The sequence below is a fragment of the Doryrhamphus excisus genome, linkage group LG13, assembly GCF_037039965.1.
Source record: "Doryrhamphus excisus strain RoL-2023G ecotype Guam linkage group LG13, RoL_Dexc_Guam_v1.1, whole genome shotgun sequence".
NCBI classification, from domain to species: Eukaryota; Metazoa; Chordata; class Actinopteri; order Syngnathiformes; family Syngnathidae; genus Doryrhamphus; species Doryrhamphus excisus.
The window spans coordinates 5,731,965-5,745,057 of NC_136369.1; the positions used below are offsets into that span (position 1 = coordinate 5,731,965).

General features: G+C 41.6%; 3 protein-coding genes and 1 pseudogene across 3 annotated transcripts; 2 read left to right on the forward strand and 2 right to left on the reverse strand.

Moving 5' to 3' along the window:
• On the forward strand, positions 1–3,950 carry LOC131139494 (C3a anaphylatoxin chemotactic receptor). The gene is made up of 3 exons (XM_058089165.2): positions 1–85; positions 1,558–1,699; positions 1,766–3,950. Exons 2-3 carry the CDS (start codon positions 1,559–1,561, stop codon positions 2,705–2,707), a joined length of 1,083 nt encoding a protein of 360 aa, XP_057945148.2. The 5' UTR covers positions 1–85; position 1,558; the 3' UTR covers positions 2,708–3,950.
• cenpq (centromere protein Q) lies at positions 3,381–10,263 on the reverse strand. The gene is made up of 8 exons (XM_058089166.2): positions 10,060–10,263; positions 9,912–9,975; positions 9,494–9,584; positions 9,301–9,369; positions 9,024–9,153; positions 8,323–8,442; positions 4,218–4,292; positions 3,381–3,787 (listed from the first exon to the last, which is right to left on the reverse strand). Exons 1-8 carry the CDS (start codon positions 10,156–10,158, stop codon positions 3,752–3,754), a joined length of 684 nt encoding a protein of 227 aa, XP_057945149.2. The 5' UTR covers positions 10,159–10,263; the 3' UTR covers positions 3,381–3,751.
• On the forward strand, positions 5,495–7,390 carry LOC144901635 (general transcription factor II-I repeat domain-containing protein 2A pseudogene; annotated as a pseudogene).
• A 720-nt stretch (positions 10,264–10,983) lies between the features above and the next one.
• mrpl16 (mitochondrial ribosomal protein L16) lies at positions 10,984–13,081 on the reverse strand. The gene is made up of 5 exons (XM_058089189.2): positions 12,861–13,081; positions 12,595–12,666; positions 12,308–12,456; positions 11,938–12,231; positions 10,984–11,388 (listed from the first exon to the last, which is right to left on the reverse strand). Exons 1-5 carry the CDS (start codon positions 12,925–12,927, stop codon positions 11,197–11,199), a joined length of 774 nt encoding a protein of 257 aa, XP_057945172.2. The 5' UTR covers positions 12,928–13,081; the 3' UTR covers positions 10,984–11,196.
• Positions 13,082–13,093: the final 12 nt, after the last annotated feature.

Sequence of the window (13,093 nt, forward strand, 5' to 3'; positions counted from 1 at the left end):
GGGAGAGAAGATTGTTGTTCAATCAGGCACTCTTTCTCTTTTTATCCCCCGCAGCATCTCTTCAACCCACACATCAAAAAAGAAGGTAAGGAGCAAATTCTTCCGTATAAACTTTTAAACGTGTCTTTAAATGCTGGCTTGTATGCATACATACAGAAAGGGTGTTGTGTAATCCTTAACGTTCCTCAAATGTCAATAATGTAACCTGTATGGAATTCTGAGATGTTCAATGTGCTCTGGTATGGAGACCAAAGTAGGTGTGCTCCCATGCCCACTGTGGACAAGCAGGTGAGGTGTAGGTGCATGTTTGTACAGGGCCCCGAGGCAGCATTGACTCGAAGAAATAATAACATATTTTTCTCTCAAGTCATGACTTTGTAGAACAACTGGCACATGCACAAAGTGTGTTTCAATAGATGGAATGAAGTTTATTAAGGAGAAAATACACTTGGTTCCACAATGTTCTATATGTAGTCTATTTACGGATTAGAGTGATGCATGATCTACTTATGTATGATTTAGGTTATGACACATTCATGCAAGATAAAGTAGGAAAGGTCAGCCAGAAAAGATTTAAGATGCATTATAGACTCTGCAAACATACGGAAGTTTGTATGTGGTATTTATGTGATGTGGCAATCTGTGGCCCAATGAGACATGAAATTCATGTTCATATGCAATCTTGCATGATGGGCGGGTTACTTCATTCTCAGTGGAAATATGAATTGAGTTGATGCTTTTTTTGTGAATAAACTATTCATTCATTTTCTACTGCTTTTTCCTCACGAGGGTCCGGGGAGGGGGTGCTGGAGCCTATCCCAGCTGTCTTTTGGCGAGAGGCGGGGTACACCCTGGACTGGAGGCCAGCCAATCACAGGGCACATATAGACAAACAACCATTCACACTCACATTCATACCTATGGACAATTTGGAGTCGCCAATTAACCTAGCATGTTTTTGGAATGTGGGAGGAAACCGGAGTACCCGGAGAAAACCCACGCATGCACGGGGAGAACATGCAAACTCCACACAGAGATGACGGAGGGTGGAATTGAACCCTAGCTGTGAGGTCTGCGTGCTAACCACTCGGCCGCCGTGCAGCCCAACAAAATAGAATGTTCAAAAAGTACTCAGTTGCTGCAACATTGTTAATCACCTCAAGAATTTGGCATTTGGGAATTTTGCTCCAGCTGGTGAAGATGGCTGATCCGCTGTCTGGAACTGATGTCCATTTTGTCAGCTTTCCTTGCTACCCATCCCCAAATGTTCTCAAATGGATTTAGATCAGGGGAACACACTGGATTGTTGGATTGTCCTTTGGAAAAAGTCATTTGTCCTTAAAAAATTAACCTAGCATGTTTTTGGAATGTGGGAGGAAACCGGAGTACCCGGAGAAAACCCACGCATGCATGGGGAGAACATGCAAACTCCACACAGAGATGGCCGAGGGTGGCATTGAACCCTGGCCTCCTTGCTGTGAGGTCTGCGCGCTAACCACTCAACCACCGTGCCGCCCATGAATAAACTAATCATACAAAATGTTTTCTCTGTTTCAGAATGGTCATGGCCTCCATGGCCGCCGTAAATGACACATACAAGATGGACCAACTTGTGACCGCCTCAAGCAGCCCCACAAGTTCTTGGCAGTCGGAGGCAAACCGTGGAGTCCAGATTGCAGCGACCCTGCTAATTTTCCTGGTATATATTGTATGAAAATGCATGAAATGACAGAAATAATAATTCTCTAAATGTTTCCTCCACAAGGTGGGCATACCTTTGAATGTGCTGGTGGTTTGGGCACTCGGACATAGTCGCCGACACCTCGTTCGCAGAGGCAGCAGCAGAGAGACGCGTGCCGCAAGCAGTTTTCGAATCTACGTTCTCAACCTTGCTCTAGCCGACCTGGTGCTAGTTCTTCGGACCCCCCTCATGTTGGGCTACTTAGCCCACAACAGCAGCTGGCCGTTCGGCTTCGCCCTGTGCCGTCTCGTCATGTTCCTGCGAGGCTTAGGGTTGTACGCCTCAGCCTTCCTGGTTTGCGCTGTGGCCCTGGAACGTTGCCTGTGCCTCCTGAGGCCTGTATGGGCTCGACTGCGCCGCCCCGCCTGGGCTGTTCCTTTGGCCTGTGCCTTGTTATGGGTACTTGCCACCATTCTGTCTGCTCCGTACCTCCACAGTGCTGTTCTAAAGGAAAACAACAGCACGCTCCAGTGCTTGGAGAGCGGAAAGTTTGACACAGGGTTGTTTGTCTCTGAGACTGTCGCAGGTTTCATCTTGCCCCTACTGGTGTTTTTGGGAAGTAATTTGGCAGTTTTATTCACTATTAAGCAAGCAGGACCCGTGACACCGACTTCTTCATCCCCTTCAGTTTCCCGCAAGATGACTAGGATGTACCATGTTCTCTTCTTCACCATGTTGCTCTTCCTTATAGGGTGGGTGCCCTACTTTGTGTGCCGGCTACTGCGGGCCCTTGCTGAAGGACTACCCGAAAGGGCTGCACTATACAAAAGGGCATCTTATGGAACATACATCTCTCTCTACCTGGTCTACACCAAGAGCGCTCTTAACCCTGTGCTGTATGTGTTTGCCGCCAGGGGCCTCGGTCGTGCCGTACGAGCTTCGGTCACCTCTACCATTGTACGACTCTTCACAGATGACAGTGCTGAGTCCATACGGAGCAAATCACTCAAAAACTCACAGGTCTAGCCGCCAATGTTAGAATCTTCACTCTGAGGAAGTCATAAAGCCATTATTTAAAAAGACTTTTGCATCTTTACAACACAAAAAACAGCAGAATCAGTCACAGCAAGGATTTCCCTGCCGTGAAAGTATAAAGATGATGCTTAGATTCGGTAACAGATTCCATACAGTGGCTTAGATAAGCATCAAAGGGACGCAAAATACTCGACTCTAGTAATCCCTCATTTATCACATGAATTGGTTCCAAACCTGACCATATAAATGACCTTCCGCCTTTTGGTAGTTTGAGCATAGAAAACCTGTTTATGACATCTCCAGGTCCTGGGTATGGTGGAGGCTAGTTAGAGCTACAAGGATACAGCCAGGCTATTCCTGACCCAGAATCAGAAACCTGCATGAACGCCACAATATCCTACATCAGAGTCAGTCCTTTGGTGGAATAACTGTTTTAGAAATGCAAAGAAATACAGCTGAAATAGGTGAGGATTCTGGGTGATCTAGAAAGCTTTATATGCTGGTTATTGTGTGTAGCTGCTCTATAGGAGTCCACAACTCAATACAAAGGACCAAAATGAGCATAATAGGTTTCCTTTAAAGAAAATCACTTAAGTTGTTATGGAAGCCAAAAAGCAAGGAGCTTTCGAGTATGATGCAGTTTTGCATAGAAAGCAACAATAAATAAGATGACTATTTGATGTGGGATCATTTTATTATTCTTACATATGCAGTTTTTTTCTGAATTACTTTCAAATGTGATTTTTCAAAGTTTTTTTTTTTTTAGTAATGTGGTAAAACACAGTGACTTTGATTATCACATTTCTGCAGCTATTTAAGTTTGCAATACTTATAATGTGCCAAAATTGTTCCTTTTAGTATTTCTTTTCTAAAAAAGTAGCAGCTATTTGCCTTCTGAACAAGGAGCACAACGGACAGGGAACAAAGTTTCATAGCTGATCCAAATGTTTGTGTGCATGGGTAAGCAGGGCCTTTGCATTTGCATGAACAGCTTCTGATTTTTGAAAAATTTCTCCCAATTTGCGAGCAGTGTTGTCAGTCTGTGTCGGGTACTTGCTTTCTCAAACGAACCTGAGAAAAAATAAAGACACCAAGAACTGCGGATTGGATGTGTTGACTGTTGACTTTTGAAACTCAGTGTTTCCCATATAGACATACATTCATTTATTTGTGGCGGTCAAAATTTATATGAATCCAGCACCCAGCTGACATTCCATTAAACCATATTTTCACACTGTCAGCCACATTTTTGCTGTGTGCTTTTTGGATGTTTTTCTTCTTCTTCTTCCTCTTTTTTACACAATACAGTGAGGAAATTACTCCACCGATACTATTTAGACCTTCCAGTTCCTCTAAAAAAAGGAATGCAATTCCGACACTTTCACCACATTTTCTGAGGAGGCTGATCATTATAAATTCCTGAATGAAAACAGCTATTCTGCAATTGGTACTTGTGAAACACATTCAAGGTATTGTGAAAGCATGCGCCACTCATGCTTACCTCTAAAGTTGTTTCATTTTTCGATGGTGCAAGAGAGGGTAGGCGGAGGACTGATTGATGGCGTCTCTGTAAAATCTGTATGAATAGACGGGATTAGTCAACATGTATCATAATAACAGTAACAATAACACAATAACAGTCTATTTCATTAATATACTATAGCTGCAGCAAAGGCAGATTTGTAATATTTACAACCACATATCACTCTGGACACGTGCCTGCCGACGTGTGTCAGCTTCTGCATGTCAGTAACAGAAATATTTATTATACACCATGACTGTCTTTGATGTAAATATCAAGTGGATCAAGAGGGGAGACGCATGGAGTAGCACGCTGCTTGGACACAAACCGGGGCCTGATCACCCCCGGTTGGGTCGCCTAGGTGAGGGTGTCTGAAGATCAAAGACCCGAAACACCCAATGACCGTAGGTCCTTCACTGAGGATGTGTCCAAGCCGCACCCTTTGAGGTGTTTCATCAATCTAATCTCACATCATTATTCTTGCTAATCGGAAAACAAAATACAGACAAATATCACACTAGAAGCACTTGCAATACTGCTGCATGCTGAAAGGGGTCAGACTTGCATGAGTAAGGAAGGCCCTTGTCACTGCCGTTCTTCCATAGAGGAAAAGCCAGCAGTTTATTTGTTTTTTGTGACAACAGAAGCAAGAGCTAGCGGAAAGTCAAATCTATTCAGGATATTTGTATGCTCTGCTGAATGAAAGCATGAATTCCATTGCCAAGATGAACTATATCAGGGGTGTCAAACATACGGCCCGCGGGCCGGATCCGGCCCGTCTGGTGGTTTGGTACGGCCCGGGGAAGAAAGCTGCATTGTATAAAAAAAATATGAATTTTCTTTAAAATTTGTAGTTCTTGTATTATCCGCTAGGGGGCGCAGTGTTTTAGTACGTGCAGACAACATGAAAGCAACACTGAGGACTGAGAACTAAGACCACCTTGACCTGGTAATATTGAACGTCTGTACAGCATCTATTGGCGACAATTGCATTATCTACTTTTCTGTTTGCCTCGCACCCTCATCAGCAAAATGTCTTTGTCAAAAAGGAGAAAAGTAGACACAGAGTGTCGGACTTTTCAAAAAAAATGGACATGTTCTCATATGTTCACGGAGGTGAATGGGAAACCCGTGTGCCTGGTGTGCCAGCAGCAAGTTTCGGTGCTTAAAGAATACAATATTCGGCGCCATTACGAAACTCAGCATGGTGAAAAAACAGTTTGCATGGAGAATTGAGAAAACAGAAGGTAAATGAAATGGCGTGTCTGAAGAAACAGCAATCTGTTTTCACCCGGAGCCGAGAAGCCAGTGATGCTGCGGTGAAAGCCAGCTACCTAATTGCGAGCCAAATAGCAATGGCATCAAAGCCGTACAGTGATGGAGAGTTCATCAAAAACTGCTTGCTGACGGCTGCTGAAATTGTGTGTCCTGAGAAGCGACATGCTTTCGCCAATATAAGCTTGACAAGAAATACCGTGGCAGACAGGATTTCGGAACTCTCTGCAGATTTGGACCACCAACTAAAACGCAAAGTGGGGTCATTTGTGGCATTTTCTGTTGCGATTGATGAGAGTACTGATATCACGGACGTCGCTCAACTGGCCATATTCATTCGTGGAGTTGACAAGACTTTGAATGTCACAGAGGAGTTTCTCGAGCTGGTGCCGATGATCGACACCACAACAGCTGAGGACATTTTCAGCTCCGTCGTTGGAGCGCTGGACAGAGTCGGAGCGGACTGGTCACGCGCCGTAAGCCTGGCTACTGATGGTGCGCCGTCAATGATCGGTAAAAAGGCAGGTGTTGTGACAAAGTTCAGAGATAAAGTACAAGCCGCAAATGGGGGAGGTAATTTTTGGACATTTCATTGCATTTTGCATCAGGAGGCATTATGCAGCAAATCGCTAAGAATGGATCACGTCATGGAGGTGGTTGTCCGAACTGTTAATTTCATCCGAGCCAGAGGTCTCAATCATCGTCAATTTGACAGCTTTCTCAGTGACTGTAACATTATCCATGGTGTGCCTTATCACACGAACGTACGATGGTTAAGCAGAGGTGCTGTGCTAAAGCGCTTCTTTGATTTACGTGATGAAATCGGACAATTCATGGAGAAAAAAGGTAAACCTGTTAAGGAATTACAGTGCCATCTGTGGCTGCAGGACCTTGCGTTTATGGTTGACATCACTGAGCACTTGAATATTCTTAACAAAATGTTGCAGGGACGCAAAAAAATCGTAACACAGTATTATGACAGCATACGTGCATTCAAGTTAAAGCTCGGGTTATGGGAGACGCAGGTGGCAAGCGGTGACCCTGCTCATTTTCCCTGTTTAAAAGATATGTGCGCAGCAAGCGTTAATTCTGACGTGAAACGGTACAAAGAGAAGATTTCAGGGCTGTTGATGGAGTTTGAGAAAAGATTTCAGGTTTTTAGCGAACTCGAAACAGATTTTGCAGTTTTTCGCTCACCATTCACAGTCAAAGCTTCTGATTTGCCCGTTGCCATGCAACTTGAAATCATTGATTTGCAGTGTGATGTAGAACTGAAGGACAGATTTGCCTCTGTAAGCTTGGACACATTTTACAAGTACCTCCTACCAGGCTATCCCACATTGACAGCACTAGCTGCTAAAACATTGTCCATGTTTGGGACAACCTACCTTTGTGAGCAAGTTTTCTCACTAATGAACATTAATAAAACAAAGCTGCGCTCAAAGCTCACACATAAGCATTTGAATGAGATTCTGAAATTGGCTGCTTCTCAGGACATGATGCCTCATATTCATGCACTTGTGCAGGATAAACGATGTCAAGTTTCAAGGGCAAATTCCAAGCAAGACGAATAATTGCTATGAAAGTTATTCATTTGTTCAAATTGCTTTCCAGATGTTGAAAAACAGTGTTTTTAAGTTCCACAAGGCTGGTATAAATGTTTTTGGAACATTGTTACTATTTCTGTGATCAGTTTTATGTACAACACACTTAAATATATGTTTAACTGTGTAAAAGTGTTGTTAAAATTGCACATACTTTATTTATGTTCTTATGTTATTCTCTTGTTCATAATATATTGTTCATAATGTAAAAGGAAAATTCTGTTAATAAACATTTTGATAATTTACTCATTCTTTGCACTAATTATTAGTATTAGTGACTAATACAATGGAAAAAAGTGGGCTTATTGTTAGTTCCATGTAATTTTGCAATGAGTTTACTGGTCCGGCCCGCTTGATCTCAAATTAAGCTGTATTCGGCCCGCAGACCAAAGGAAGTTTGACACCCCTGAACTATATAATCAAATTCACTTGGAGGTAATCGCACTTTTGCAAGAAAATATCAGAAAAGAAAGGCTGCATGTACTTTACACAGATAAAAGGTAAGAATATTTTTTTCCACTTAATAAAATTTTTAATAAATGGGACTAAGAGGTATTTCAAAACAATTGAATAGTAATTTTAAATTAATGGAGTAATTTTTTTTTATGAATATTTTTTGTTATCCTCTTCATGAGCAACATTCAAATAATAAAACTCCACGAAAGTCAGTGCCTCATCACCCATGAACCTCACCGCAGGTCACTGCTTCAATCTGGCTGTCAAATATCCGGTGGTGTAATCGCAAACGCAGAATTGTTAATTTTAAAAAAGCAAACATAAAACAGATCTGGTGAATTGGTAGAAGTCAGTTTACCACTAAATTTGGAAGACTGTAGTTGTCATTACTTAAACACAGTGATTGTGAAACATCATCAGACGGCTGGAAACAGACCAAGAACATCGTATCAAATGTCTTGCATGTGATATTCTAAGTTCAAGAAGCAATAAAGGTAATGTTAGTTTTGGGCACAGACTGCAATGTATTACTAAACGTCAGGGATACTACAGTCCTTCACATGGTATCCTTTTTGAGTGTGATACATATCCATTTCTGTATTACAAGACTATTCATAATTTATTATAACTAATGCAGGACTTTGTATGGAATAACTCGGATTATTGTGTACCTTTTTGTAATCCCCAGCATCATTCCACTCTTCACTTCTTAATTTTGATTGTGTAATCAGTTTGTGTGCCCCTCGCACCTCCTTAGCGTTCTCCTCCTCTTCTTCTACTCGTTCCCTCAGAGACCTGCATGCATTCTCCAAAGACGACATCTGCTCCTCTGTGCTCTCCAGCGCACTAAGCACAGATTCAAGGTCTTTCTGGAAACAACACCATGATTTGACTCTTGGGTTGTTCATGGGGGTCCAAACTTTACACATACTGAACATTTTGCAAAAAGGTTCAAAGTTAGGTTTAATTGTATCTCTACAATGTGCCGTTGGACAAAATAAAAACAAGTTGCTGGGCCCCCACACTACACTTTGAACATTTATGGATGACACTCATTTAGTATAGACAAAAATAGTCAAGAGTTTCCATGTGTTGGAACTATTGCCTCTCACACAACCACCGTTCCAAATTTGCACCAACCCCACTTCATGCTCCTGACACAATACGATGACGATGACAATTTTGCACTTTGTAAAATTTGGGCTAACAAAAGAGAATAAACTCATTCATTCATTCATTCATTCATTCATTTTCTACCGCTTTTTCCTCACAAGGGTCGCGGGGGTGCTGGAGCCTATCCCAGCTGTCTTCGGGCGAGAGGCGGGGTACACACTGGACTGGTCGCCAGCCAATCACAGAGAGAATAAACTGAATTTCTTAAAATCAAGTTAATAGCGCTGAACGCAGTGAGATTTAAAACCAGATCTAATCCAACCTCAGAAACTCTCACCTCAAGAGAGCTCAGAGTCTGCTTTCCGACTGCTGACTTGTTGCGTTCCTCCTGGTTGCGCTGTGATAAATGTCCTAACTCTTCCTGTTTCTTTACTGGGACTTGAAGTTCTGCACAATGAGTTAGGAACCTAGGGGAAACATTTTGAAAAATATAACAGATGGCTTTGACTGAATCATTCTGACACAATTCTATTAACCCTACTATTGAAGGGTTATAAATACCACAAATACTCAAAAACAAACATTTATGCTAGTGTTTCCAACGTATTACTTACCTGTTTTTCAGAATATTTAAATGTCCCTGGGTCTCCCTCTTCTCCGTCCGTCTCAAAACAAGAGTTTCTCTGTGAACATAGTAGGGTAAAATACTGTACAGTATATAACAGTAATAATGTACATGGTGATGAACCAAATGTCAATAAATGGGACTCAGATATTAAAATTGCTTAACAACACAGCCAAACCCACAGTATTGCCAGGTCCATCATGTTCTCCAGTGCAATGATGGAGGACCTCCCGATCTTCTTTAGGTTTCCTTGACCGTTGACCTTGCGGGAGACTGTTGAACCGAGCAGCAAACAAGGGAAGCACGCTTGTAAGATATACAGTAGGAATGGACTGGTTTCCCTTTTTAAAATACATTATATGTCTATGACAAATGACATGCAGATATGCATTCGCATTCATTTTTGTGAATGAATTGTACAAACACATTCACTGACCAAAACATTAGGAAAAACCTGCACTCTCAAGGCATCCACTACAACAACTATATCAAAAATATAAAGATAATGACAACACCCAGTTTTAATTGACAAGGGTCTTAATAGTTAACTATTCAATTGACATGGTAGTTAAAATGTACAGCAAGAGAAGTAATTCAGACCTTTTCTTTTCTTTGGCGATTTCTGGCTAGTGTTCTTGTCATTGCCGTCACTGAGTGGGGAACCCTGAAGTAAAAAATATCACATTAGTCTAACATGTCTAACTGTAAGTACCTAAAGCCGACACAGAGAGTTAAGACTTTATCTTACCGGATGACCTGTTGATGGATTAATCTTTTTAGATTTAGTCTTGCTTTTCAGATTGGGTACTTTAGATGCTCCTCGTTTAGAACCGCGTACTGGCTCCATTTAATTAGCATTTAGGTCTTTTTAGCAGTACTTCGATACATTCATAACAAAGTTACAAGATGGTCGCGTTTATTTACAGTATGTCGTTTCCGCGCCTGTTTTCGAAGTGTGTCCAAACGCGCATGCGTATTTTAAAACCTTATCCCTCAACATTTATCACAGGCAAATTTTCCCTTTTGCAAAATACCCCCGCCCAGACAACAGAAATAACAAAAATAAAGAAAATGCCTTGTGTTGTTTTCATCCTGTATACCTAGAATTTGTGTCTGGAATGGTCCCCTGAGACAAATCATAAAACACGTCCTCAAGTGACGGGAATGCATAAATGAGTACAACCTGTCAGTACAAAAGCAGGGCAAATTTAGAACATATCCTCCCAAGAGCAGCGCAGTAGCCATTTTCAGCCCATTGGTCAAAGGCACATACAAAAAATAAAAAAATACAAGAAAATGAGGAAAAACGACGAAAAGTTAAATGTTGGTTATATGCGTCATGTCGCCTTTTTCTTAACTGGTTTGGTTTTGCCCTCTTTCCTTTTTGATTTTTCAGTGTGCAATATTAGTTGGAAGACGTCTATACACTCCTGATCTATAGGCAATTTAGGGTTCAAAAGATTTATTTAAATCATGTGCTTTTTACAAACTACAAGTGCTATGTACTTCAACTATTTAGTCATATTTTATACATGGTTGTTGAAAGGTATATGATCATGTTTCAGTATTCAAGGAACATCATCGCCGAACAGGAAAAACCCAAAAGTAATGGCAAACATGCCCTTCTTGTGTTTGTTTTAATTCTATCTGTATGCAATTGAGTCTACACATGTTTTCACTTTGAAAGACAGTTTTTATTTTTTTGATGAGGTAAAATCACATTGAGGCAAAAATATTGTCAGAGTGTCAAAACAAGACCAAGAGGGTGAAGAAAATAAGTGAAAATGCATAATACGAAGTTGAAAGACTCGTATATTCACAAAAACAGAAGCCTTTTAAGTGCAAGGTCCTTCCAGTTGCATTGAGGATAAGTGTCTTTGTGGACTCAGACCCTCCCGGGGATGTAAAATTTTCCTGTGAAGCGTCCATGATTCTTCAGGTCAAGCGGGCTGAGGACCTTCCTGATACCAAGCATGTTCCCTTGGACGACCCTCTTGAAGGTCCATGGGTTCTGGTTATTCTGCTCCATATCAATCTGGTTCTGTTTGAAGGCTTCTAAGCTCTCTCTACTCATCACCTGCAGGAGACATAACGTCAGAAAAAAATAAGAACTGCAGTTCTTCAAAATTATCCATTAAGATCTGCATAGAAATGATGAACAATACTTTTTTTTTTTTTTTTTTTTTGTCCCGTCCAGCCATTTGGGCAGATAGTATTGTTGATCTAAATGCCCTTACATGCTAGACAGATTTGCTCTGTGTCAGGAAAGGTGTTGGCTACAACTTCCCTGTACCATGAAATTTTATTTGCCGTTATTTGATGTTTTTGTTATGCCATTTGGAGCGACTGGACCGGAGCAAGAAGAAGAACAGAAAAGAAGAGGAGAGAAGAGAAAGGTGGGGTCGGGAGGGGGGGGCAGTAGAGGGAGAGACAAAAACAGCAGCAACAAGAATTTCCAAAGCAACAACAGTGACAAACAGAACAATGATGAACAATACTAACTAAATAATAAAAAAATGTTTTGTGCTTTTGTTTTATCTCCAGTACCCCCACTTGAGAACCACTGTACTAATGGCACGCATCAAATTGTGCAAGTGTACCTATTGTCGCAGCTGGTGAGTCTCACCTTAGCAGGAAATGGAAGCTTTTTGGCTATTTCTATTAAGTAATGCTCCACTTCCTTAAGCTCCACCTTTCCTCCCACTTCGATAATAAGGCGACCGCAGCGAACAGGTGTCACATAGTGGTCAATGGCTCCTTTGCCTCCACCCATGCGCTGACCGAGCCCTTTTCGCGTAATGGGCTTGTAGGGGGCGTTAATGCGCCAGCGAGCAAATGTAGTGCTGGCATCCATCTTGCGGTTGACTGTTAGGCGGATCATCTCCATGTGTCCCCAGTGGAGGTAGCCCCCGCCCATTGCCTGAGCATCAGCAAGAGAAGGCAATTAAAGGTGACAATTATGTGTATTTATCCTAGTGTAAAATATATGACCTTACCACTACGGCATACTGTCCAGTTGTGAAGGTATTTGCTGCCCGAGCAGGACCTTGGATGTCTCGCAGCCTTTTCATCTCTTTCTTTGCTTTTTTAAAGTTGGGTACTTTGTTCATGAACTTTAGTTTGGGTTTCTGTGGCAGCGTCACATCTTTAAGGATGCAAAACAACAGTAAACTGACAGGATTTTGTGTTATAATGTTGGAGCTACATGCTCAGATATGGAACGTGCTTTGAAGGAAATCCAACTAAATATGATTAAATAATAAGTTAAAAAATAAATTATTACCTCTGTAGTCAGGAGGGATTTCAAATGTATTCAGTCCGGCGGATAGAACTCTCAAGTGGCTGTGCAGGAATCCTGCAAACAAACGATACTGATGGCTTTTGCTGCATAAAACGATCACTTGACTGCATGGTTTTCCGTTTTTATAACCAGTTTGACAGCATATTGATCTTGATATAACACAAAACAAGCAGGATAATGAATTCATTCCTCAACCTACTGAACTGTTGACAAGAACGGAATTTAGCTATTTGACAGAAATAAGTTACCGTGTTGGTGACTGTGGGCACAAACTGCAGCCACGCTATCCACAGCAGCCTTTATTAGAGAAATCATCCTGTGAATCTTGATAAAGACACTATGAGTAATCGTAGATTAAGTTCATTTTAAGTGAAATTTTCATTTAATGAAAATTCCACGCTCTACGCAAGGTCGCGAGCGCCTAACCAAGATCGTCACTTCCGCTAATCTTCTTCTTCGCGTATTGTTCGGCACAAAGCTC

Coding starts and splice junctions, on each gene's coding strand:
- LOC131139494 (XM_058089165.2), top strand. CDS start 1,559: ATGGTCATGGCCTCCATGGCCGCCGTAAATGACACATACAAGATGGAC. Junction 1,700..1,765: donor CGACCCTGCTAATTTTCCTG/GTATATATTGTA, acceptor TTCCTCCACAAG/GTGGGCATACCTTTGAATGT.
- mrpl16 (XM_058089189.2), bottom strand. CDS start 12,927: ATGATTTCTCTAATAAAGGCTGCTGTGGATAGCGTGGCTGCAGTTTGT. Junction 12,457..12,594: donor AATCCCTCCTGACTACAGAG/GTAATAATTTAT, acceptor GCATCCTTAAAG/ATGTGACGCTGCCACAGAAA. Junction 11,389..11,937: donor AGCTTCCATTTCCTGCTAAG/GTGAGACTCACC, acceptor TGTCTCCTGCAG/GTGATGAGTAGAGAGAGCTT.
- cenpq (XM_058089166.2), bottom strand. CDS start 10,158: ATGGAGCCAGTACGCGGTTCTAAACGAGGAGCATCTAAAGTACCCAAT. Junction 9,154..9,300: donor TTAAATATTCTGAAAAACAG/GTAAGTAATACG, acceptor TGTTTCCCCTAG/GTTCCTAACTCATTGTGCAG. Junction 4,293..8,322: donor AGGAGGAGAACGCTAAGGAG/GTGCGAGGGGCA, acceptor CTATTCATACAG/ATTTTACAGAGACGCCATCA.